The following is a 27,121-nucleotide window of genomic DNA, read 5'->3' on the forward strand; positions in this document are numbered from 1 at the left end:
ATCAGTCAATCAATCTGACCAGGGCCCGCACGTGTTAGCCTATCAGAAAACGAGATGGTGACTCTCTGCCAATAGCGTGAGTTTGGGGCGGGACTCTCTTTTCGTCGTTTAATCTGTGACCCTGGACCACAAAACCAGTCATAACGCAGGGGTGGGCGATATGGCAAAAATATCATATCAAGATTTATTTTTTTAGAAATATCATGATTTCACGATTTTATCACGATTCTTTGTCATGTTGGTTTTACTATTTTGTCTGAGCAGTGCAGCCAAACTAATTTCCCTATTATAAAGACAAAGCCTTTCAAGGTAACAAAATATAAAAAAGAATGGTGGATATTTAGGCCAAAGTGGGCAAAGATAAAAATCTTTGTCATTATTTTATCTTTGTTATTAAAAATAAGAACAAAGATACACATTACAAATACACATAATATACAAATAAAACAAACAGTGCTTTATTTTCAGGTACAATAGGTGTATTTAGCAGAAATACAAAAATAAAACACTTTATAGATTGATTCCTATTAAAGCAGCTGTATTATTATTTTTTCTCTTTGCCTTTTGTTGTTTTAACATTAAATAATAAAAATGATGTCATCTGTCTGTCGATTCTGGCATAGTGTTTTATTTTTATACCATCGTTTACTCACTCAAAATTAGTTTTAAACCTGAATGAGTTTCTTTCTTCTGCTGAAAATAAATGCTATTTTGAAGAACGTGGAAAACCAAACAGTTGCTGGTCCCCAGGGACTTATTCCATAATCAAATTCAGTGTGGACCTACAACTGTTTGGTTACCCACATTCTTCAAAATATCTTCTTTTGTGTTCAGCACAAGAAAGAAATTAATACAGGTTTGGGACAACATGGGAGTGAGTAAATAATGACAGAAATGTAATTTTAGGTGAACTATCTCTTTAATTACAGTCGGCAGCATGTTTAGTTCTGTCCCTTTAGCTGCACGCATCTAATATAAAGACACGCATCCGTTTTTCTCTCAACTGTTTACTTTCATAAACATAATAAAGACAAATATTGAGAAAATCGCCTTTAAAGTCGTCCAAATGAAGCTCTTAGCGATGCATATTACTAATCAAAAACTAAAATATACAAAATATCTTCATGGGACATGATCTTTACTTAATATACTAATGATTTTCGGCATAAAAGAAAAATAATAATTTTGACCCATACAATGTATTGTTGGCTATTGCTAAAAATATACCCCAGCGACTTAAGACTGGTTTTGTGGTCCAAGGTCACAAACAATAAGTACAAAGGCAAAGTATAAGATGCATATTCATAAACTTTAATAAAACAAATAACACAGTGACAGTTACAAGAACATACAGCAGCAATACAATAACAGTAAAACAACCAAGTAATACTTCCATTTAGATATATACTAGTGTTAGACAAAATGTTAGATTGAAATTACAAAAAATAAAATAAAAAAGGTTACAAATCACAAAAGCAACACAAACATGTTGGCCACTGATAACCGCACCAATCTCCGCTACCACATTTTGATAAGAAATTTTGAGTTTTATAATCAAGGTATGAAGTTTGATTCTGTATTCCAAAGCTTTTCAAAGCAACTCATGAAAATAAAACATTAGTCATGTATAACTGCAAAGAGGTACATACAGTAGTTCAAGCTGCATCAAAACATGCTTTTTCATAAATAAAGGTCAAAGCAAGAAATCCATCCACTAACAGACTAATAAACAGAATCGTGAGTCTCTAAAATATGATATGGGATTTCTCTCTTTTGTTTAAGAAAAAACATTTGGCAAGTTAAACTTCACAGGTTCTAAGTAGCAACCTCCATTCTAGAGCAATGAAACGATCCCTTTCCTCACCAAGTACAGCTATTTACACAAAAAGAAAAAAGTCAAGGGAAAAGCAAAGGCAGAATGTGGCACGTCTTTGTTGAATCTGCAAGGCTGCTGTACCTTACACTTGCAAGCTTCAGAAATGTAAAAGAGACAAGAATTATATGCCAAAACCTGTGGTATTAGGTATTTTTACGGTCTTAAATTAATACAGTGACTTTTTCTAGCATGATAAACGGAAAGACTATTGTATTAGTTGATCGTAGATCCTCAGCATTCATATAAGCCATAATTTGAAATCAACCAACACCTAGATCCTTTTTGCATGTCTGAACTAATGGCCTAATGCTCAGCAAGACCAACAAATACAAAAAGAAATCCAATGTTTTATTATCATTATGAGTTTGTGTATCTTGACATGCATGCTAAAGGAGTCTAGGGTAAGTGCGTTGGTTTCCAACTTGGCCAGTGCTAGAATAAGCCACTTTGTCTCAAGGCTGTGTAAGCAATCAGGTTCTTCAACCTCATTTCTTTTCTTTCATTCAGGTCTCTCTACCGGGGTGCGGTGAAGGCGCCTTGTGCGGCAGAAACAGTGGCATTGGTGGCTGCCTGGCGCACTGCCTGATTGGAAAGCACACCGGTAGTAAACTCAGCTTGGGCCTTCTCAAAGCTCGCTCCGGTCTGCCTGTACATAGAATGAACCTGATGGGAGAAGATGCAAAAATACAAACCAAAAAAAAAAAAATTGTGTCATTCAACAGATCAATAAAATGAAGTATTATGAACTAAAATTCTACATACATTATTGTTCAAAACAGTAATATTGTGAAATATTATTACAATTTCAACTCTTTTCATTCTAATCTTTCTAATCTGCTGATTTGGTATTGATTTCTTATCATTATCAATGTTAAAAACAGTTTTTGTGGAAATCATTATACTTTGTCACTTTTGACTAATTAAATGCAACCTCGTTGAATAAAACAATTAATTTCTTTGATTTCCTTTGAATAGTAGTTTTTAAACCGACCAAATCGATCATAAATTTTTTTTTTATATATATATATATATATATATTTCTGCAAAGAGTCTGCAATTAAGCATTATTTCAAAATAAAAAGTACTAAAGAACATGATGAAGTCATGTTTTAACAGCAAAATCCATAAACGGCCACCCAGATGTGACCCACAAATCACTACACCCAACAGTAACATATGGAAAAGCAGCTGGCGTTCTGCAATCGCCATACATTTACATACTAAAAAGCAAACCAATATGGCATCTCTATTGCAACAAACAAAATGTACTACTTAATGTTATAAATTGAGAGATGCATATAGTCTGAGACAAATGTAAAATGTCAGCGAAAAAGCTTGAGCACTTAAAGCACTGTTTCTAAGTCTGCTTATTTTAGTTTATAGAGTGAGAAGCCAGTCAAACCCTGGAGTATCAGTGGAAAAATGAGGAGGCACAGTATCAAAATAGGATGAAGATAAACATTTGGTATGGTTTTCAATTTATACTTGATTATATCCCTAATTTGACTGCCAGTGGATGCTGTTATTGGTGATGTGATTTACCCTCTTGAGCAAAACCACTCCCATGGCCGCCTGAGCAGTGAAGAGCACAGAATTTATCATCATGATCACACCCACTGCCTTGTTCGTTCTAAGAGCGGCTAAACTCACGATCCACCCACTGAGACACAAATGAGAGAGAAAGTATCAAGCCAGCAGCCGAGTTGGTAAGAATGGAATGACACTAAATAACAATAAACAGTAACCAAATTTGTACAAAGGTGTTTGTTTTGTCACGCTCACCTGAAGCCCCAGCCAGGGATACCGATAGTCATGATAACATAAAGCACCAGTTGGGCGAAGAAGACAAAGAAAAATGCAAAGAAGTTGAAGGAACTGTCACTCCTGTTGAGAAACGGAAGCGCACAATGACAACTTTATTATGTTTGGAAACAACTTGGCTGACATATGAATTTAAAACGCTCAAAAAAAATCTTAACATAATGGTATAACAAACTATTACACATTTTCAAGATTATTTTCCACTTGTTCTGTTGTCGAGCAGATTAAAAAGAAATGGACTGAAATCTGTATAATTTGAGATATCACAAGTTTTATGCCAAAGTTTAATACTAAGATATGAGTTTATTCAGTAATAAGCAGAAATAATGACTCTTAATGCCCTTAAAGGAATAGTTCAATTAATAATTATAATAATAATAATTATTAATTCAGTGTACTCACCCTCAGGCCATCCAAGATGCAGATAAGTTTGTTTCTTCATGGGAACAGATTTGGAGAAATTAATCACTTGCTCACCAATGGATCCTCTGCAGTGAATGGGTGCCGTTAGAATTAGATCACGATAATCCACATGACTTCAGTCCCTCAATTAACGCCTTGTGAGTGTGAAAAGCTGTGTGTTACTAAGATACAAATCCATCATTAAGAGTTGTAACCTTAAACTTCAAAGTTTGAAGCTTTAAACCTTAAATCCATAAAAAGATAACTTTTTTACTGAAGAAAGCAATATTATGCTTGGACGACTTTCCAGTAATTTAGCTGGAAGCAATGGTTAAGCAGTTAAAGACATCTTAATGATGGATTTTATTATTACGTCATGCAGCTTTTTGCTTCACAAGATGTTAACTGATGGACTGGAGTCATGTGGATTGCTTGTGGATTATTGCGATTTTTATCAGCTGTTTGGACTCTCATTCTGACGGCACCCATTCACTGCAGAGGATTCACTGGTGAGCAAGCGATGGAATGCTAAATTTCTTCAAATCTGTTCTGTTGAAGAAACAAACTCATTTACATCTTGGATGGCCTGAGGGTGAGTAAACTTTCAGAAAATGTTCAATTTTGGGTGATTATTCCTTCAAATGCACTTAATATCTGAGTGTTGCTGAAATGGATTTGCTACAGCTGAAAAAAAATTGACCCAAGTTAGGTGTCCCACCCTCAGCGAGAGACCACAGTGGTACGTACCTGAAGGCTTTGTACACAGGCCTGTACCAACAAACAAAGGAGCAGGGGGTGAAGAGGAGAAACCAGAGTATGGCAAGGCCGAAACCAACTCCATTATTGGGATCCACACAGAACATAGCCAAACAGGAGATGAAATTAAAGAGCAAAGTGCATGCTGTGACTAAGAAAAAGAGATGAGAGAAGTAGGTAAAAAGAGAGAGAAAGATAAGTACAAAGGATACTGCAATTGCAAGCCAAGTAACATACTGAAGTAGTGACTGACCAATATGCCTATACTAGGGAGCAACTGCTGATATGTGATACATAACACGATTGAATGATACACACAATTGCCAAAACTAAAGCAAAAGATCAACCAAAAAAGAAAATTCTGTCATAATTTACTCACCATTATGTCTTTCTAAACCTGTAAGAATTCTTTCATTAACATAAAGTGTCATTTGGAACAATATTAGCGTATGTACAATATCAGCATTATGATAAGTACATAATATATATGCATGTATGTGTAATTATTTAAGTTCTAGTCAAAGGTATCTTACAAAATCATGTTAAGACTGAGTTAATGAGTTAATACAAGAACCTTTGAGTGAACTACCACTTTTTTTTCTTTTTCTTTCATTATTTATTTACTAATTCTTTTTTAAAACTTGTCCATTGAAAAGGCTCAAAATGACCAAATACTGGTGATTAATAAGTCTGGCCAATGTACTGGTCAGTCACTACAGAGGAGACTAACTATTTCAGTTTAACAGATGAAAGCACACAGGATAAATGTATAAATTTAAGTATTTACTAAAAATGATGGGAGGACAGATACAAACCAGAACCTTCCACACACTGCAAACCGAGCAAACTTACACATCCAGTAGTAGTACATGGTGGTGACAGTGCGCTGGAAGCTTTGGCTAATCTCCACATTAATGTCCTGATAGAAGCACGGTCCCACTGGGCAGAAGGAGGGCAATGGGGGCCAATTATTCTGACGAGCTGAGGGAGAAGGACACAGAAAGAGATTCATTTCCCCATTCATCAATCACATCCGCTAGCATCACTCCATTAATGTCTTGTTCATTACCGCCAAGGTCTAAATCTTACTCCTTTGAAAATACCATCCATCCATCACTGTCATCATTTTAACCGTTCCATTTCTTTGTCCCCTCCTCTCTCGTTCAGGTCTCATCCATCTCTGCACTTTCATTGTAACCCTGACCAACAATTAATCCATCTAAATAATCACATCAGTTCTTAAAATACACTTGTTTAATGCCCATCCATCCGTCTTGTCATCTTTTACATATCTATTCCTTCAGTACTTTGCTCTCTTTCGTGTAGATTCTTTATCAGAATTTAAAAAAAAGTGTAAAAGGAGTGAAAAAAAAAAAAAACCTGTAGTGGAAAAAGAAGCAATGTGTAATTTAAATGTGTTATGCTTTGTATGTTCTGCAAATCTTGACTGAAATGAAGTATCTCATTCTTAAAAAAACACACTGATGGCTTGTCACATATTCTGCATTGAAAATCTGCAGAACTGTGTAAAATTGTTTATCCAATGCAAATGGAGCTGAGAGTATTTCACTCTTTTTGATAGCTGAAATACTTTATCAAAACTCTTCCGTAATGCATCTAGATAAGTAAATTTTCAAAAAATTTGAATAAATGTGCATCTCTCACATGTTATGAATGGTTGTCAGGTCATTCCTATGTGGTTTCTAAGGTGTTATGAGTTGCTTTAGCATTACAATTTTATTATACAGCTTGCGAATGGCAATACTAATCGCAAACTACCACTGAAACCTTTTATGCACGTAATGCCAACAGTAAAACTGAAGATAAGAGTCAGGGGAATTTCACTGTGGGTTCAAGAAATTTTATTTACATTCATTTCCCTGGCAAATACAAAAATCAAGATATTTTTCTCTCAAGAAATCAAGATATTGCAACACTCACTGGCTCCAGACCCAAGCGCGTGTGCATTCAGCTCTCTCTCTCTTCTCTCCAGCTCTTTTGCTTTTCTTTCTAGTTCCTCCTGCTTCCTCAAAAGATCTGCTGTGGTGGCATTCACTGCAGACTGCAACAGACATAGAGGGAGAGGCAGTTAACAATTATGAAATGCATGACTGTTTTCTATTACTACCACATTAATAAGCATCTCAGCACAGTATTAAATTGATGATATACATTTATGGTCAAATGTTTGCAACTCAACAGGGAGCAAAACTATAGCTGAAATGTAGCTGTGTTTACTCTTCCATAGCAGTATGAACTTTTAGTTTATTAATTAGTAGCAAATATGCCATCGTTCAAAAGTGTGAGGTCACCCAGTCTGCATTTATTTGATCAAAAATACAGTAAAACGGTTCTATTCTCAAACATTATTCCAATTTAAAATAAGTGTTTTCTATTTTAATATATATTTAACATGCAATTTATTCCTGTGATGCAAAGCTGAATTTTCAGCATCATCACTCCAGTCTTCAGTGTCACATGACCCTTAAGAAATCGTAAAATGCCGATTTGCTGCTCAAGAAACATTTCTTATTATCATCAATGTTGTTGCAACTGTTGTTACTACTTAATATTTTTGGTTGAAACTGTGATAAATTTTTTTCAGGATTCTTTGATGAATACAAAGTAAAAAAAAAAAATACATTTATTTGAAATAGAAATATTTTGAGACATTATAAAGGTGATCAATTTAATGCATCCTTGCTGAATAAAAGTATAAATTACTGATGACTGGTAGTGCATTTTTATTTTCTTGTTATTATCTTGCTATTCCCATTAATAAAATAATAAACATCGGTCAGTGGTCTAAAGATTGTTCATAGAAATCAGTTTAATCACACTATCCATTTTGTGAAAAACTCTGAAAGCCATCCAAATACAGAATAAAATAATTATAAGATCAAATTATATAATTATCATGCAATATTTGACTGTTAAATACACTCTTGAATTGTATTATGATAGTGACAGATCTAGATCTAACAGAATGTTATTAAAATATTGCTTTTTAACTCAAATAGCATGCATACACTGGCTTGATGAGGGGGCAACTGTGTGCTGTAACTGTTGCGGTAAAAATCTTAACAAACCACCAGATGTAACAATTACAGTAAATCCAGTGTTATGCCCCTGTGTGGACAAATTTGTCTCATTTAGTTACTCTAAACAGCACCTGTGTTCCATAGGATCCATAATTCTTGGGCTCAGTTGGTGTAGTCCTGCTGGGAGGCGTTTGGGCAGGAGGTACAGCAGGAGATGTGGCTTCATAGGGAGGTGGAGGCTTCATTACCCAAAACAAAGAGCAAAACAATTAATAACATAATATTACAAAACACAATGACAAAATGTTCTGATAAGACTTTTCTCTTGCAGAGCAGAGGTAACTGAAGTTAACATGAAAGAATTTATAATTCATCGTACTCCCATCATGTGATTAAAAATTAAAGAATAGGTAAACACAGCCTGCTCAAGACTGACAATTGTAGGAAGGACATATTTACCGCTGTTGTGTTGTTGTCAAATGGGTTGTAGAGGTCCAGCGTGGCATAGCCAGTGTTGCTGCTGTGCTGAGTCACTGATGGATCCTGCAAACACACGAAAAACAAACCTTTCAGTTCATTTATAGCAGATGATAGATAATGAATTAAATATCTGGGCTGATGCCACACATTTTTAATAAAAACATTTTTAAACCAAGCTCAAGGTTGCCTAAGAACTGGCACGTTAAACTTACAATCTTACACTAATATCATTGTTTCTGAGGCAGAAACTTCATTTGCTACAAGGAGACTAACCTTCACAACACAATAAGATGATTCATCTGATAAACTGCAAGTAACTAACCACAAATAACATAAGATAATAGAGTACCACTCAAAAGTTATGACACACGAGTGAATTTATGTTTCTCATGATATTAAAAACCGTTTGACCTAAATGCTTCAAATTAGATTTAAAGACAAATATAAACTGCACCTATGTACAGACTTCACTTCAATATAAAAATGCTGTAAAATTGAAAAGAAATAAGAGCAATATTTTTGCCTTATTTGGGCATTATATGTTTCCTACAACTTCAAAATAGAAAATGGAAATGTAATAGAATTATAACAATAATCATTTTTCTAATTTCGTTAGTTGATTCCTTTAATTTAGCTATACTTAAAGCAACAAGTGATCAACAACTAACTTAGCAGTTCAAATACAAACCAGAATGTCAAGGACACAGATTGGAGAGATCATTCATACAAGACCACAGTCATGTAACTTAATATGATTGGCCTTAGTACAGCACTACACAAATAAGGCCACAAACGAAACCAACTCAAACAGATTTGTAATGTACAATTACAAAAACTAGAGCAGTAACGTTATATTACCTGAAATGGATTATGATCATCAGCTGCATCAGCAAAAGTGGTGTATTTTGACATTTTGGTACTGGTTTGGCAGATTAGATCTCGCCAAGATGTAAAAAGAGGTTCAACTCAACCGCGATGAACAGGTAAACACCAGAGCAGTGTTGTGTAGCGGACAGTTACAGGCAGAAGTCAATCCAGTTTAGTAAATACCGGTTTGTAAGAAGTCAATTTAAAACAAACAAATCACACCGCGACCGGTTAACACTAACTAGCTAACCATCCAACATTACAACGAGACGTCAGGTGTCCGTGTCAAGCCAATAGCAAGTTCTGTCCTTATATTACAGTGGTTTATGGTCTTTTTCTTTGGTATTTAAATTATTTATTTATTTTCCTTTGTTGGATCCGACGAGCGACACGATTTTGTTTCAATTTTACTCTGACAGCGCTGTTGTGTAGCTCTAGTGCACAGGAAATGTTTTCATATCACATGACAAGGGTGTTGCCAGGTTGCGCAAGAAAAACAAGTAATTTAATAAAAAACAAATTTGAACAAGTCATTCTGTTTTTCTTTCCGGATGAGTAAACAGCAAAATAACGTGTTTTTTTTTTAAACATTCCCATTTACAAAAATGTAATTATAGTTCGTATTACAACTAGAAATAAACTAGTCGTTAACTTGTAAGCGAATAACAGAGACCTATAATTACTTATATTTAGTGGACATGGCAACATAGCAGAACTGAAGCTTTGAGGCAAAAGGTGCGTCACATGACGAGGAAGAGCCAATGAGAAAGCGCTAGTATATCACATGATGAGAATTTTTGTGAAAAAGCGCATGTCCGAGGAGAAAAGCAAGGGGGCGTGTTTCTTCTAAAAAAACTAAAATAGTTGTATTTCAGTGTATTATATTATTTCAACAACAGCATGGCCTATCATTTCAAAAATCTATCTATCTATCTGCCTGTCTGTCTGTCCGTACATCCATCCATCCATTTTGGTTAAGCGGTACGATTTAAAATTTAATTTAAAATCTCATGCTGTTCCTTTTCCTCATTCAACCACTAGGAGTCACTGTTGCCTCGAAAAGCGAGGCAGCAACGTAATTTCTCTCTGTAAAATATAGGTAGGACCACCGGGGCAAGTTGTCACATGGGGAAGATGGCTGAAGGCTTGCATGTGAGTTCACATGGGTGACAGGAGGGCAGAAAGTAAGCCTGAGTCCTAATGTGCATACTATCCATCCTAAATTCTGTGTGATATTAGTAATTTTCAACACAACACATATACCACTACGCCACCGACCAACGCACGCACAATCACCCTTCTTCGTGCTCTTTCACAAAACTCATATACTTAGATTTACAAATTCACTTCATGGCACTGAAAGTTTGACCACACTGACTGCAGATTTTCAAGTTGCTTTCTCTGATAATTTCTGCAGCTGCTGCTAGGACACAAAGTGTTCCACAAACAATTAATTCAGCACTTTGACTTCAGTCTTGACCAGATGTGGATGAAATTCATACATATTGAATGGAAACCAGGAAACTAGACACTCCACCAGTTGACTTTGAAACAGCGTGGCCCCTGGATTGCATTATTTGTATGCTCTGATCTTGGTGTGCAAGCTTCCAGTGAAGTTCAAATGCAATACATTAATCAGTGAGCATGACAGAGAGATGGTACACAGGAATGGGACCTTAAATGAACCATTCATAGAGAAACAATATGTTCTTTATCTGTGAGTTCAGAGGAAGGTTATGCTGAAGTGACAAAGATTTGTCAGTCTTAATTCCCTAAACCATCTTTCCTTTAAAAACTTTTTTTCTCTTCTCTAAGTGGGTGTGTCCGTGCTTCCCTTAGCTTTCCTTTGAAACCGCAACATTCCTCAGCCAATCAAGCGATGCATGGCCCCATGACATCACCGCCTGTGGAATGAGCTGACATGAAGCCTACACTGGTGAGTTGCCAAGGCAACCAGCAGGGATGGAGGGAGCTTCAGTGGACTGTGTGGGCTTGTGGGTTCTGCCCCTGTTTCTCAGCAGTATGGTCTCAATTAAAGAAGAGGAGAAACCAGGATCTGGGTCTCATTTAGTGCATACCACCACAATAGGCTTAAACCGCACAAGGCCAGAGTTAAATACATGGTGAAGACTCGAAGACCTTGTTCTTGAGTACTTGTAATATTAATCTTGTTAATGAGGTGCGCAGTGAACACGCCAGGCGTCGCAGCGGATGTGAAACTGTGTCTCAAAGCATTTTGGCATTTGCTTGGAATTGAAAAGTGAGTCAAGAAACCCAGACAGACAGATGGAACAAATAGAATTAATGCTGTGCAAATGTGCATTTTCTAAAGAAAACGTTGGCAACAACTTGATGCACAGTGAAGGGTGCTGAGGGGGGTTGCTAATGTAGTTGTGAGGGTGTTCTTGGTGGTTACTAGGGAGTTCTGCATGGAAGGTCAGGTTGTTGGGTTTCTGAGGGGCTTTTAGGACTTTCTGGGTTGTTGTTGCTAGGCTTGTGCAAGATGATTGTTAGACGGTTCTAGGTGGTTGCAAGGTCATTGATATAGGGTTATGGATGGTCGCTATGTCATTTGCAAGGTGGTTGTTAGGGATTTTAAATGGGATTACAAGCTGGATGTTATAATGTTTGTTATTCTGGTTGGTTGCTAGGACATTGCAAGGTGGTTACAGTGGATTTCTGCGTGGTTGCTATAAGGGGATTGATATGAGGGTTCTGAAGGGTCACTAGGGAAATGCTAGGTGGTTTTTAGGATGTTCTGTAGCTAGGTCTAGGCTAAGTGGTTGTTAGGATGCTTTGGGTGGTTGCTAGACCATTGCTAGATAATTGTTGAGGTGCATTCCAATTGACAGGGTTCCTACACAGTGTTCACTGCTCCCTACTCCCTAAGCACGGGATATCCGTTGAAGTGGACTTGGCTGACAATAACCACTCATTTGGAATACCTTGGAACGTCTTCAAAGAAATGCAATGACGGGGTCACGGAGATTATGATATAACATGAATAAATATTGTAATTTATTTTACTTTACAATTTAAATACATATAAAATAAACAATTATGTATCTAATAAATATAGTCAAAATGTATATGTTTACAGTGTTAACAGATTGTAGTGGTCTCATCTCATGCTTTTTTTCCCACACGCAACATTATATTTAACTTACCTGAGGTAAATAAACTAAAATAAAAAATGACAGAGCCTCAGCTTAAAAAAAATTAAGTGAAACATTTAGATGTCAAATATTCTTATTCTGTCTTTTTACAAAGTGTTCTGTTGCAGCTGAATAACATGAGCAAGCAACTTACAGAACACTTAGGCCTTTTACACTTAGGAACATTTGCCTATGGTTTTAACAAAAAATACCACAGCAAAAACAACTAGACTAACACATTTTAAACATTAAATTGTTAAAGACTAGTAAACTGTCAGTAATAAGATAGGAACAAACAAATCAATTAGCTATAACAAATTTCAGGTACAGAAATTGAAATCAAAAGTTTAAAAACACTGTAGTTTCTTTTCATAAATATTATATACATTAATTGTCATTAAAGTTACAAACGATATTCAGCCAAGATCAGACACTGAATGATTTTCTTTTATTCTTTGATTAACATTAAAATGTCTATAACTTCTAGCGCATTATAAGAAGAGCAGAAAGAAGCCATTTTAGTGGTGAGTGATATTTAATTTTATTTGCTGGACTACTGCTGATTTGTAAGATTACTCCATAATATTGTTTAATTTATGTAGGCTACTTTTTTTTTTTTTTTTGCCTCCTATGGGATTATGACGCGTGCATTTTGTTCATTTATTTTTTATTTCACGATTATATCATGCACGTCTTTATACAGTATTTGATCGCATTTTTGATTTTGATTGGCGTGTAACGGAAGGAGGGGGGGGGGGCAAAGCAGCTAGGTGATTTATAGATGGTAGCTAGGGCATTGCAAAGTGGTTGTTATGGTGTTCTGGGTGGTTTCTACGTGTTTGCTGGGAGATTAATTATGAAGATTCTGAAGGGGTGCTAGGGCATTGTTAGATGGTTGTTGTGGGTTATGGACTGTTGCTAGGGCATTGCAACTGGGTGGTTTAGGGGGCCAGTGGTGGCCTAATGGTTAGAGAATCAGACTTGTAACCCAAAGGTTGCGGGTTTGAGTCTCTGTACCGGTAGGAATTGTAGGTGTGAGGAGGTAATGAACAGTGCTCTCTTCCACCCTCAATACCCCTTGAGCACTTGCTACCCGGGTGTGGCAAAAAATGGCTGCCCACTGCTCCGGGTGTGTGTTCACTACTTACTGCTGTGTGTGTGCACTAGTTGCTAGGTCATTGCTAGGCGTTTGCTGGGGTTTTCTTGGTTGTTGCTAACCCTATGCTAGGTTGTTACAGAGTTCTGGGTGGCTGCTAGGTGGTTGTTAGTGTGTTCTTGGTGGTTGCTAAGGCATTGCCAGGTGGTTTTGAGAGTGCTCCAAGTAGTTGTGGGTGGTTGCAATGATTCTTGCAGGGATTCTTGCTTCAGCAAGCACCACAAAAATATAGTCACTGCCTCTGATGTTAAGCAGATATTATGGATTTTTTCAACCTCTTCCAGAAAGTGTGTGAATTTAACAGCAACCTCTGTACACTGCAGTACCCATACACTTTGAAGACATCATAGGTTATGTGAGCTTAAAACTCTTAAATGGACCGCTGAGAATTCTAGAACACACATACGCAGCACACAGTAGACTGAAATTATGTGCAATCTTGAATAAGTCCACTGTGAGCTCTGTTGTCTGGGAACTGGAAAATTCATCATCGGCAGCAGGCTGAAAAACACTCTGAAATAGTCTCTGAAATAGAAAAAAAAAAAAAAGAAAGATACGGAGAGTGGAAGAAAGAGTTTTAACTTAATTTTGCTTTTCATTAGCTGATTTATTTCATCATTTACTCATACATATTATTTAATTAAACTTTCAGAAGCATTTGCCCTAGATTTAGAATAAAGCAACAGCTTGGATCATGAATCTGGCTGCAGAAAGACAAAAAGAAAGAGAAATGACAGCCATTCTCTCTGACCTCATGCAGTAACTAGCTACAGATGGGAGAAGGAGCAGAGGGAATATAACCTTAAAAATATGAAATTATTTTTCTTTTCTAACGTTTGCTCACTCTTTCCATACCTCTCCCTCATTCCCCCATTACTCCTTGCCAGGAAATAATTCAACAATTGATGTACACTCATGAAATACAAATTTATAGTGTTGTTCAAAACTGTAAGTGGTTGGATCAGGAGACATGAAGCAAGAACAGACACAAAGAGCACTTTTAAGAAAAGGAATGAGGCAGAAAATAAGTATGAAAGTGCAACCAAGGCTAGTGACAAAGAGATTTCTATATCCAGACAAAAAAATAACAGTGAATTAGTCATGAGAGTATTGGGGGTTTATAAGTAGAAAGGTTTATTGCAAAACATTTTTGATTAATAAGCCACATTGTGGCATATACATGAAACTGAAACGTAAAATGCACAAACAACAATAATAAATACACTTTTCAGCCAATGCACCAAAAAGAACAATGCAAACTCACTATCATCTTTATACAAGTATACTTTATACTCTGACCCTTCAAACATCTCTCCTTCTCTGGCACACAAACTTAGTATATGTCAAACATACAAAAAGTGGAAGGAACGGGCTATTTGTACAATGATAAACAAGCATTTTAGCACATTGTGGACATGGTTGAGATGGAATGGAATAGAATAAACCGAAATCTAGGATCCTTCAGTCTCGTTCATACACACGGGTGCAGACGACATCTCCGGCTCTCATGGTCTGGAAGATAAACATCAGAGATGTTAAGAAACCACCAACAAGCTGCTTAAACAATTTAAGATCCTTATCCGATGGGCTTAAACATATCACCAGATGTTATATATTCACATATCCAACCAGATCTTGTTCTCTGAATACAAAGAATGCTCTTTTCAATTTACATTTAGTCATTTAGCAGACGCTTTCCAACCATGCAACACTGATTTACCTAAATGAAAGTTACAAAATGTCTATTAGGAACAAAAAGCACAGACATTGAGGGACCTGTTTACTGTAAGTGGCCTAAATGAGAGCAGTGTGACTTCTATAATAATGTGAACTATAATGGTGAGGAATGAACAACAATCTATTATTGTAAGGTGTTGAGCTTTTAAGATGCACATTAGAGTAGGCTATAGTAGTAGTCTATTTTATATGCTAGTGGCATAATTCAGTTAAAAATATTAACATTATTTTTCAAATAAGTGGTGCACTTACGAGAATCATCTGGCCGTCATTGGTCAGTTCACGTGTCCATGATGTCTCAGGCCCCTCCCCCTTCTGCAGCGTCTGCTCACAAGTGATTTTACGGTCTGTCTCCCATTTTGGAAAACTCTGACGAGAAATTGTTAGAAACAGTTAGAAAAGAGCTAAAAGCAGAGATATTAATTTTAAATGTCTTTATAGAGTCTCAAAGTTAGTTGAAAACACATCGTTTGTGTGTATAAAAGTGAATTTTCACCATCAAATAAAGTGTTTAGTATTAGAAAATATAAATAATGATACATTTAAGACATTGATATTTTCTGATAGTAAATCTTACGCAATAAGCTAAAGTGTAACAGTTAACAGAGAGAAAAATATGATGTGCTGAGATGCATGGATGGGTGGCATTACTGTGCAAGGGCGTCCATCCACCGTAGCCTCGTTGAAGGACTCGCCCACCGTGAAGGACACATGAGTGGTCCGCACACTAGTGGAGGTCTGAATGGAGAGACTTTCCCCCTGCTGTGTAATCTCAACAGCTGGTTTGGAAGCTGCTGCAACTGCAATCTTCCTCAGAAAGACATTTACGCCTGTAGAACACACACACACACACACACACACACACACACACAAATGTGCTAAGAAATTAAAAGGCCATTTATCATTATCAGAAATCAAAGCCAATTTCCTGTCCTTAACAAGCGTGTCCAATCTGCACTGGAATGTTTTACTGTCTAAATAGCGGTTACATATTTAAGCAATCAAATCAGGTACCACAGTCTTCATGTTTACACCAAGGAAATCTACACCTTTTAAATACAGTGGATTCATTCTCATGTTTATTTCATTTAGGGGCAACTGTATACTTGGTCTAAGTGAACTCCCCCTTGAGTGAATAATTGGGGTCGAGGGACGGTGTGTCTACAGAGCCAAACGGCTGGCCGAGGGGCCCATATCAGGGTTTGTGCACCTAATCACAATCCCATGAGGAAGTGAAGCAGAACAGTTTTTCATGCAGCTTTCCATGGATTGTGCTCATGGTCAAACCGAGTCTCAACAAAATAAATAAATAAATAATGACATTGACATGCAGTCATGCAAAGGGTTATTTTGGTTTATAGTTTTCTTGTCAGATGATATTAAAATGGCTAATTTTAAAACAAAATAGCATTGTTGCTTATTTTTAAAGGCGTAATAATAATACATATTTGTATATTAAATTAATTATGCAAACTCTTCCTTTTTCGGGCTTTTGATTAGACTTTTTTCTTTATTTTTTTCATCTAAAGAAAGTTACACTACTTTGATATTTTTAAACATCACAAAATATCAAAATAACTTGTGATTGATTTTAATTAAATATATATCTAATCCGATACGAAACAAAGTTCGCATTTAAAAACTAGATTTTGATTTAATTATCTTAGATATAACTTTTATAATAATTACTAATCTTGAAAACTCACCGAGAGCTTTTAGAAGTTCCTCGAAATTTTCGGAACTTTTCATTTTCCAGGATCCAGAGAAGTCAGCAAAGGTTCGCTCCGTGTTAGCCTCCATGTTTCTGCGTATCTTTCCTTTCAGACAGTTGTTCTGGACCGCTCTTCTCCTCTCATCCGCCGGCGTTAAGCAGTCTTTCTTTCTTTCTCTCTCTCTCTCAGGTCAGCCTGTGAATGTGCGCTGAGTTCTCGACCAATCCGCAGCGTTTGCGCCTGTGCCGCGTCTCATTGGGCGGCTGCTACTCGCGCACCATGTGCTTCCAGTAAAGACTCAGAAAGACCCCTATCTGCCCCACCATTTGGCTTGAGCAATCTGGTCATATACTGCTAATTCCTTTAGTTGCATCCTAATACGTGTTATTTGTCATTTAGCAGGCGCTTTTTTCCCCAAAGCAACTTGCAGTCCACTAATCCAGACTCCTTATTCATGGATCCAGCATCAATCACAGAGATCCAGAGATTCTCACTTTGGACTTCAGTTGTTACTTTTAGTTACATTTAGTTGTCATCTACTGATTCTGAAAGCATTCCATTATGTTTTGGAGATTTTGTCAAACAAGGAGCTTTTGTTTAAAAACTGAAATCGTGTAAAATACATGGAAACCCCCATATAATTCAGCGCCCTTTCTCTCACACAAACATGCCAACAAAGACATCTCATGCTGAGCTTTGTCAGTATTCAGACCACAACAGTCAGCCATTGTCAGTCAATCATATCACAGCTTCAAATCTCAGCTCTCTTCTGTCTCTTGCTGAGAGCTGCTGTAGACTGATCTGTGTCTGTGTCCTAACAAGACTCCGGCTTTGAATTTGCATTTAGACCTCTTCTAATGTTTTGAGGGACTTTATGTTTTAAAACAAATTTAAACCACTATTTGTTGAGACCATAATGATATATATATTTAAAATAATGTAGTAAAATCATATTTATACTAGTTAAATATAGTAAAACAAAATACAAAATGAATAAAGTAAAATATCTAGAATGTAAAATAAACTTAAAATAATATTTATGATATCTAAGGATATCTTAAAATTTGCCCTTTTCTACAAAAGTTATGCAGAGGCAAATTTGTGCTGATTCTATATCAGGTATGTTGTAAAATTAATGTTATAAAGTTCTGTTGATCTGGAATAAAGAGCTTCATTTTAAAATTCTTTACAAGACAACACTGTTTTTTTACCTATTTTGCACAAAAATACCACAAGAAAATTGCAGACCCTGAATTGTAATTATTTATTTTTATTTATATATTTATGCATTTATTTATTTGCTTATTCACATGAATTTTGCCACCAGCTATGACCTTAATAAATGATGAAGCATCATTATTAGTTTTCTTTAATCAGTTCCATTCATTCTCTCCAAACCCACCCATTCACTCTCTCTTTCCCTTGCTTTGCTCTAATCTGCTTCACTTCATTTCATTTTTGTTCCTTTTGTGCACGTCTCCACATTCCTTATACAAATGGCGTGAAAAAAGCAGTGAGGAGACAAGAAGCAAATGGAGTGTTTGAGTGGCCAAAAGGGAGCCAGGGAGGAGAGAAAGAATGAGGCCGTGTAAACTGAAACCACATCCTCTTCTCCAAATGCTCGGAGGTAATTACCAGCCGATTCCTGAGTTGTTCCCCACCCGTCCCTTTTCCCTGCCTTTACCCCCTGATCCCACCCTCCTACCAAGAACATTTCAACAAGTCTGGATAAGAAATGATATCCCTGGAAATGGAACAGAGGAAAAGCAGAGGGGGAAGACGAGTGAGGGAGAGAGAGAAAGAAACTGTATATTTTCAGTCAGAATGGAGACGGTGGCAAAAGTTCAAGCTGTTTTCTTTTGCTCTGTTTGAATGCTTCCCCTAAAAGCACGTCAGCATGTCTTTCTTTGAAGTGGTCGAGTCAATAAAGCTACTTGAATTTGAATGAGAAAACAATCCTGATCCCACACTCACCTACTACTGACCCCATTATCCGGGAGACGATGAGGAATCCATGTATGAAAGAGAGAGACAGCGGAAGGAGGGGGAATATGTCTGCATAAAAAGTCAATTATTTGCAGACTAAGTGAGCAGTCTGTGATAACAATCACTGATGACCTAAGTGCAGATGCCATAATAAACTGAAGAGCCTTTCATGTCACAAAACATAAAAGTTCAATGGGCCTAATGAATATAGAGCAGGCACTGTATGTCATGCCTATGTATGTCTAAGTTCTAAAATTAAAAACAGCATTTTACTAAGAAACACTCCATGTGTATCTCAATGTCTTGTCTAATCAACAAAAATGCAAAACAGAAAAACAGAGAATACTATTATACCAGGTAGTCATTTCATAGGTTTTTTTCTGTGTCCTCAAAAACATTTAAAGCTCTGTGACCTCAATTCAAACTATTAGTCATCCTCCAGGTGAGAATTTACAGAAAGCGCCATGATAAAATTTCGAAAGATAGTTAAAAATTTCAAAACTAATATCAGGTTGGCCCCTCATGTAATACCTCCTAATCTCTCACTGAGTAGTTGCTAATTTTAGCTCTTTATTTTCATTCTGTTAATTCGGTTCCACCATGTCTTGTTATTATTTATGAAGCTATAAACAATAAAGTCTATTAATCTAATTTACCTGAATTAATTCCCCTCAGGTGTGACTCAGCCGAGAAATGCACAGCACATGTCCTCGTCCAAGAAGCTCAACCGTTAATTTTTGAAATCTATTTGGCGCCACCTAGAGTTCGCGCGCTTACTTCCAGGAACTTCTGCAGAACAGAGCGCATTTCCAGACGTGCACAATTTACGGTAACACGGACGAAACATGGCGAACCACCTTCGCTTCGTCGCTCGGACTGTCATGGTCCAGAATGGCAATGTCGATGCGGCATATGGCGCTCTGAGCAGGTACTTATGAGATGTCTGGAGGCTTTGATATATACATCAGAGATGTCGTTATGAAGTCTTTAGTTAAGCGAATAAAAATTCCTTAATTTTACGCTCGCTTGAGGTGGATTTTGACTTGTGCGAAAAAAGGGTTAATGCGAATAATGGGAGATGGAAATGCATTTTGCGAATAAATTCTTCCAAGCGCATCAAAAAAAGTCATGTGACTTTGCGCTGTGAGACGGGATAACTTGACTAGAAAGGACTGATCTCGTTCCACAGCATCTGAAATGCCTGAGCAAAGTCTGTCATCAAAGTATTTCTGTATAATTGTCTTACACGACTCAAGACGCAGTATCAAACTGGTTTTTCATGTTATCACGTAATAACATGAACAAAGAACATTGGTATATTATATAATGGTTAACAGGTCATTAGATATAAGGTAAATTATTTGTATTATTAATTGTAAGGTATTTGTTGACCAGTGTTGCCTGGAGTGTTATTTTAGTAATATTAATTGTGTCCTTGTACAGTTTTTATTAATATTTTTAAATAACCCTTTTATATTTTAGTTTTAATATTTAGTTTAGAAATCATATGATCTTGAAGATGTGCCTTTTTCATGTTTATTATATAGATATAAAAAAAAAATCATTTCAGTTTTAGTGTAGGCTCATCTTTCTTTTCTAGTTAGTAATTTTAGCGCTTCAATTTATACTTATTTCAGCTAGTTGCCAAGGAAACATTTACATCTAATATTTATGTTTTATTCCCGCTTTTTATTCTGCTTTATTATTTAACAATAATAACCCTGGTTGCCTAACGTCTTAGATGTTGTTGTTTTTTAAATCACACTGACAAGTCTGAAAGTCTTTAATAATTTAAATCTTAGTGTGCTTTTTAGCATGAAAATGTATTTGCATTGCCAAAATTTTTGCAGCATAGTATGAGCTCTGGTGAGAAATTATGCAATGTCAAATAGTAGTGCAAATAAACAAGTATGAACATATTAAATTAAATAACAATAATTCACAAATAAAGCAAAAAAAAAAAAAAAAAAGACAAAGTAACAGCCCTAGGTAAATGAAATAAAGCAATACCATCAATATATTAAAAAAAGATTTTCTAAAAAAAGAGATGTTATTGCAGAAATTTTTATAGAGGGTGCAGTTGAGTTGTAGTCTTGCAATATGATCAAAACTCTTACTTTGGATTGTTTTTGCAACACTTCAGCTTGGATTTGGTTTGCAAGGTTGCCTATAACTCAATAATAGAGTATGATATTTAATGTTTACAGATATTGTAGTTGTAACATGCTCTTTCTCTCTCTTTTTCTCTGCAGAGTGCTGTCTGCTGATGGAATAATTGAATCTGTGAAGCGTAGAAGATATTACGAGAAACCCTGTCGAAAGCGAGAGAGAAAGAACTATGAGAACTGTAAGAGAATCTACAATACTGAGATGGCCAGAAAGATCTCTTTCGTATCAAGGACACAAAGACAAGATCCATGGCTGGGTTGTTAAGATGACATAAACTGACTGTTTGTGTCAACCAACACACGAGTAATGCACCGGGATCTGCCTCAGAAGATGAAGATCCACAGCAACATTTTACATGTTCACCCTTAAAAAGTCTTTGCAGGACTGTGTTGTGGATTCTGGATGTTGTGATATTGCTGACTTAAAATGTTGACTAACTGTTGTATGTTATTAATAAATAAAAAAAAAAGGGGTAAAATCTTTAAGAACTTTTCACTTAATTTACAGCAACATTATTTACAAGAGATGCATTGCCAATAAATATGAATTTGTGTTTTATCAGATGTAGAAGGTTTTTTTCTGAACTTTGAATGCCGATAGCCGCTAAAAAGTGCACATTGAGCAATGTTTAAAGTAGAAAACATTTTAAAACATGCAAAGCAGGTATGAAGTGGGAACAGATGAAGCATAGTCACACATTAATCTTATCTTTTCTCCATGCTAACATTTTTAAAATACAAAAGTGGAGTACATTATCTGGTGAAATGTGAGACTTAACAGTATTGCTAAATAAGATATATTGCCTTGTAAAGTGGAATAACCAGAAATTGTAAAAATACATATTTATACTATGTGACCCATGAGTGACAATTTGAGCAAACAACAGAGGCTCTAGATGTCCTCTGACTGGTTACACACTAACAGGGTGGAGTTTTTTTATTTATTTATTTATTTATTTTTATAAATATGAATAGTTAAAACATCACAATGAGTCCAAACCTTTAGTGTAATCTTTACAAGCTGTATATTTTTCCACCAGTGGATATAAACTAAAAACAAAGTATAGAAAACTGAAATTGCTAGGAAATTTCATAATTGCATACTAATAATAATGTCGAGTCCTATATCCATGATATTGCTTTCTCTAGTGAAAAAGTTGTTTCATCTGATCCAGGAGAGAAATATGCACAGATCAAGCACCATTTACAATTGAAAAACTCTTCTAATTTTGATGTGAGAGGACCACAGGGGATGGACTTCTCCACTGGAGGAAGTGTATATTTTGGCCAGAAGTGACGGTTTAAAGTTAAAATGCCTTGAAGATGGATTTATTTCTTATAAACACAAAGCTATTCACTTCACAAGATGTTATTTGATGGACTGGAGTTGTGTGAATTATTGTGATGATTTATCAGCCATTCGGACTCTCATTCTGACGGCACCCATTCACTGCAGATGATCTATTGGTGAACAAGTGATGTAATGCTACATTTATCCAAATCTGTTCTGGTGAAGAAATCTGAAAATCATCTACATCCTAGATGGCCTGAGCTGTCATTTTTGGGTGAAGTATTTGTTTAAGATTAAATTAATAGGTAAATTGCCTCTTCTGGAATTCTTCAGTCTATGGAAGTTTAGGCATGTTAAGCTGAATTGCATAGTATTTGTTAACTGGAATGAGATTTGTAGTGTTCTGAGCTCAAGGTCTCAGTGATATGTGTAACATGGGGGATGGGTCTCTCTGTCGAGGGTTATTAAGTTCAATGTATCGCTGTGGATGGGGCCTCAGCTCTAAGCAGCTGAAGTGGTTTGCTTTCCATGAAGTCATGCTTGCATTTTAGTCTAACCAGTCAAAATTTAAGACATGCTACTTCTGTTCCTTCAGTTGCTTCGGGGACATAAACAATGTCATTCACAATTGTTATTTATTCACTCCAGTGTCTTTTATTTAGAGTGGAAGTTTGAATTATTTCCTATTTTTAAACATAATTATTGTACCCAAAGCTGTGTTTGTTTTCCTGGTATAATTGTGCATGTTAAACTGCACAGAAAAAGATCCAAAAGTTGTATAGCCATGTGAGATTCTGCCACAGATTTCACAATATTCTTTGCTAAACTATGCAGGGGGATGGGCTGCTGGGTTAGTGAGTTCACACAGTATAGTTATGAATGGAAACTCTCCTTCATGCAAAAATACTGTTAAATACTGTGCAATAAAGAAAAAAAAAACATTTTTTTAAATTGAAAACATTAATTTATTTAAAGTTGTTTATTATTAATAATATTTAAATGCATTATTTAATTAAAATATTACTTATTTATTTAGATTGTAAGAAAAATACTCCTAAGATTAAAATAATTTTGTCTCTTTCTGGCAAAATCACTGAGCAATGAACCAAATATTTCTTTATTAAACTGTTATTTGTATGGTTAATAATAATAATAATATTGTAAATTATACAATATAAAATTTGTGAAAAGTGGGGACATCCCTTAGGCGTAATGGTTTTCATACTCTACAAGCTGTATGTGCTATTGCCCTACACCAACCTTACACCCAACCCTACCCCTTACAGGAAACATTCTGCTATTTCAGATTTTCAATACACTCCATTCTGTGTGATTTATAAGCGTTTTGAAAAGTGGGGACATGGAGCAATGTCCTGAAAAGTCACCTTCTCCTTGTAATACCTATGTCACACCCTTGTCATTATACAAATGTATGTCCTCATTTGTCACAAAAACGCACACACACACACACACACACACACACACACACACATTTATATATATATATATATATATATATATATATATATATATATGTGTGTGTGTGTGTATGTATACACTAGGGATGGGAAGACTGGGAAAAAAAGTTAACGAAAATGTGCATCGGATACAAGTTGGCATTTGTATCGCGATGCATCGTTTCTAACATATTTGCATCGGTAAAAACCGATTTATTTATGTATAATTACTAGTGGATGCGCTACACTTTTAATGTTTAGAAAGTGACCAATAATCTGTGACCAATATTTTAGATGTAGATTGATTTCTCCTCTCGAAACTGTGTCTCAAGCGCGCTCTCTCATCACCGCTGCGCGTGAATATGATGAATCACAACACTACGGAGACCCGAGGAAAAGCGGGGATTAAAGTCCAAAACCTGACTTGAAATAACATAACAAATCAATCGGGGCTAAAGCGGTTATGTAAGTACACACAATCTAACTAATTTGTTGTGCACGCTTATTCTTAAGCAGCCCTTAATGTCGATCATGGATCAAATCGATCCACCATGGCAAACAGCGAATATATTTGTGCTGTTTAATGCATTTGAGACGTTGTGTTTTCCTCAGTGCATAACTGACATATCACGAGTATATTTTTCATCTGTAAATGTTAGAAAAGCATGCAAATATATCCATTTTGCTGTCAGGCGTGGGCTTACGCAAGTGGACGAGCGCTGCTGCGCATGCGCGCTAAACAGAGGAGCGCAATAATTCTGAGTCAAATATGTATTTTATGATAGCAATAACTGTAAAGGGACTATTGCAATGGGTAAATAAAATGTAAGCTAATACAGTCCTAATTACTAAGCTCAGATGAGTTAATGTGTGTTTCTTATAGCAGTTAAAATGTAGGCTAGTTTAAATTTAGTGATTTTAACTTTTAGTTTAGTGATTGCTAATGCTTTAAAGAGCCAATGTTAGATTGTAATGTTCTAATGCTATCTGTTCTAACTATTAAAGGCACAGCTGTTATAAAACCAGAGAGAAAGGCTGCATGGCTATGATAGTAAGTGAGAGAGTCAGTGGTAATATCAGTGCATTCCTATCGGTCAGTGTTAGAGGAGCTCAGCTTAGCCTGACAGTTAGCCTGCCCTGAACCAGGTTAGCTTTCCAGCATAAGTAGCCACAGTGACTGAGGTTGATCTTTGTTAAATTTGCTTTATGGAACTAAATCATTTGTCAATGAGTCAGACTAAGTGAAATACGCTTGGTCTATTTGGTAAACTTGTGAAACAGGTCTCGAGGCGTTAGAAGTCTGAAGACACAAGTTAATTTATGATTTGCTGTCTGTCTGAACCAAAGAAATAAAAGCGATCATATTTTTCCCATTGCATCGTATTGCATCGAATCGCATTGTGTTGAATCTAATCGAAATCGAAATCGAATCGCACTGCATCGTAACAGGGGTGAATCTTATCGCATCGCATCGCTAGCTGCTTCATATGTATCTTCAGTGTATCGTATCGCATCGGCCTCAGTTATGGAGATGCACATCCCCACACACACACACACACACACACACACGTATTAGACATTTATATAGATTTTATATACATGTTTTTCATTTCACTATTACGACTCATTAGATCAATGTCAGGGTTATTATGGTCAACTAAAACTAAAAAAGAAAAAAAATACACATTTTATTTCAGCATTTCTCATTTAGTTTAACTTTATATACTAAAATAACTAACACTAAAACTGAAAAAAAAAAAAGGAATATTAAAAACACAACAACAACAAAATAGCACTGCAACTAAAATATAAAAGTATAAAAAAATTAGTGCTGGGCAACGATTAATCGCGATTAATCGCATCCAAAATAAAAGTTTTGTGTACATAATATATGTGTGTATTGTGTGTATTTATTATGTATATATGAATACACACCCATGTATGTATATATTTAAGAAAAATGTGTTATGATTATATATTAAATATATTTATATATCATATAAATTATATTAATAAATATATACATGTAAATACATGTAAATCTTTTCAAAATATATACTGTATGTGTGTGTCTTTATATACACATAATAAATATACACAGTACACACAGATATATTATATAAACAAAAACTTTTATTTTGGATGCGATTAATCGCGATTAATCGTTGCCCAGCACTAAAAAAAATATAATAAAATGTGAAACAAAAACATTAAAAATATCAATTAAACCTGTAATATTATAATAAGACTGGTCAATGTCATCAAAAAACTGCGTTTGACTTGACTTGAAATGAGTTTGTCTTCCTGCTGTTTCCATGGCAATAGGGCCTTATAATGTATCAGTGCCCAGCCTCCCACAGAGTCTGGGATTATGTGGTCGATATCTCGTTGTCCTTGGTGTTAGCACCAACACATGGTGATGCTCATGGTATGAATGGGGGCAAGCTGATCTTGAGAAAGTAGAGCATGGATAACATTTGACCTATATTCTGTTGTGTACATTGACTGTTGACCTACAGGTGGGCAACAACAGGGCAACTGGGAGAAGTTGGAGTCAGTGACCTTCAATGGCTGACACTGTTTAAAGATTGACCAAGTGTGTTTGAGAATCGAAGCTTTCTAAAAAAAACAAAAAAAACGAAAACAAATAACGTGTGGATGCTGTTCGGGGCACATTTTATTCCCCTAAATGAAACAGATGTAGAAAACAGAATAAAAAATTAGGGTTAAAGTTTCTATTTACAGTCATTTTAGCATTTAATTCTATTCTAAATCTTATTTAGATTTAAACTGGGTGCAGAATTCAACTTTATGAAGATCTTCAGTAGTGACTGCACTTACTTGAATATTGTTGTTGGATCATTATTAATTAATCTGCCCTAAAGTGCTCATATTTACTCTTGGCAGTGTCCTTCTGATCATAATAACCATGAAACAAGCCAAGGTAAATGTATCATTATGGACAATATTGCCTGGTCATTTTGCTGACCACAGGGAGCAGACTCATAAGCTCATTTGTTTTGAGTGAAACTGAGCCAATAGCACTTGTTGTCCTGAGCTGACCTTCTCTTTTTTGCCAGAAACTAACAATTATAGTTCTGCTATCAAATAGGAAAAGAAAGATTCATTTGTGATCATAAAATGTTAACAAGGGCAGTGTGTGGATTATCGAATGAATTTTTCAGGAAGGCAGTTTAAAAAAAAAAATCAATTTCG

At 35.8% G+C, this 27,121-nt stretch overlaps 3 protein-coding genes across 4 annotated transcripts; 1 reads left to right on the top strand and 2 right to left on the bottom strand.

The window, feature by feature from the left end:
* Nucleotides 1-1,290: 1,290 nt before the first annotated feature.
* scamp3 (secretory carrier membrane protein 3) lies at nucleotides 1,291-9,705 on the bottom strand. The gene is made up of 9 exons (XM_058754456.1): nucleotides 9,235-9,705; nucleotides 8,356-8,439; nucleotides 8,028-8,135; nucleotides 6,797-6,917; nucleotides 5,708-5,836; nucleotides 4,847-5,006; nucleotides 3,659-3,760; nucleotides 3,419-3,536; nucleotides 1,291-2,539 (listed from the first exon to the last, which is right to left on the bottom strand). The coding sequence occupies exons 1-9, from the start codon at nucleotides 9,286-9,288 to the stop codon at nucleotides 2,390-2,392; spliced, it is 1,026 nt and encodes a 341-aa protein (XP_058610439.1). The 5' UTR covers nucleotides 9,289-9,705; the 3' UTR covers nucleotides 1,291-2,389.
* A 4,959-nt stretch (nucleotides 9,706-14,664) lies between these two features.
* On the bottom strand, nucleotides 14,665-19,757 carry crabp2b (cellular retinoic acid binding protein 2, b). Of its 2 annotated transcripts, XM_058754805.1 has the most exons (5): nucleotides 19,646-19,757; nucleotides 18,978-19,058; nucleotides 15,943-16,121; nucleotides 15,544-15,660; nucleotides 14,665-15,066 (listed from the first exon to the last, which is right to left on the bottom strand). In XM_058754805.1, exons 2-5 carry the CDS (start codon nucleotides 18,991-18,993, stop codon nucleotides 15,016-15,018), a joined length of 363 nt encoding a protein of 120 aa, XP_058610788.1. In that variant the 5' UTR covers nucleotides 18,994-19,058; nucleotides 19,646-19,757; the 3' UTR covers nucleotides 14,665-15,015. The 2 variants fall into 2 exon arrangements, with proteins under 2 accessions (XP_058610788.1, XP_058610786.1); XM_058754803.1 differs by lacking the exons at nucleotides 18,978-19,058; nucleotides 19,646-19,757 and adding an exon at nucleotides 16,998-17,548.
* Nucleotides 19,758-19,777: 20 nt separating this feature from the next.
* Nucleotides 19,778-21,719, top strand: mrps21 (mitochondrial ribosomal protein S21). The gene is made up of 2 exons (XM_058754806.1): nucleotides 19,778-19,917; nucleotides 21,242-21,719. Exons 1-2 carry the CDS (start codon nucleotides 19,835-19,837, stop codon nucleotides 21,420-21,422), a joined length of 264 nt encoding a protein of 87 aa, XP_058610789.1. The 5' UTR covers nucleotides 19,778-19,834; the 3' UTR covers nucleotides 21,423-21,719.
* The last annotated feature ends 5,402 nt before the right edge of the window (nucleotides 21,720-27,121 follow it).

The sequence above is a fragment of the Onychostoma macrolepis genome, chromosome 19 (genome assembly GCF_012432095.1).
Source record: "Onychostoma macrolepis isolate SWU-2019 chromosome 19, ASM1243209v1, whole genome shotgun sequence".
NCBI lineage: Eukaryota > Metazoa > Chordata > Actinopteri > Cypriniformes > Cyprinidae > Onychostoma > Onychostoma macrolepis.

Bases quoted from the DNA above. Each gene is read 5' to 3' on its own strand.
- scamp3 (XM_058754456.1), bottom strand. From the start codon at position 9,288: ATGTCAAAATACACCACTTTTGCTGATGCAGCTGATGATCATAATCCA. The intron at 8,440-9,234 runs GTAATATAACGT...GTGTGTTTGCAG, and splicing joins ATGATCATAATCCATTTCAG to GATCCATCAGTGACTCAGCA. The intron at 5,837-6,796 runs GTGAGTGTTGCA...CTTCTCCCTCAG, and splicing joins CGCGCTTGGGTCTGGAGCCA to CTCGTCAGAATAATTGGCCC.
- crabp2b (XM_058754803.1), bottom strand. From the start codon at position 17,091: ATGGAGGCTAACACGGAGCGAACCTTTGCTGACTTCTCTGGATCCTGG. The intron at 16,122-16,997 runs GTGAGTTTTCAA...TGTGTTCTACAG, and splicing joins GGAACTTCTAAAAGCTCTCG to GCGTAAATGTCTTTCTGAGG. The intron at 15,067-15,543 runs GTAAGTGCACCA...TTTATCTTCCAG, and splicing joins ATGACGGCCAGATGATTCTC to ACCATGAGAGCCGGAGATGT.
- mrps21 (XM_058754806.1), top strand. From the start codon at position 19,835: ATGGCGAACCACCTTCGCTTCGTCGCTCGGACTGTCATGGTCCAGAAT. The intron at 19,918-21,241 runs GTACTTATGAGA...TTTTCTCTGCAG, and splicing joins GCATATGGCGCTCTGAGCAG to AGTGCTGTCTGCTGATGGAA.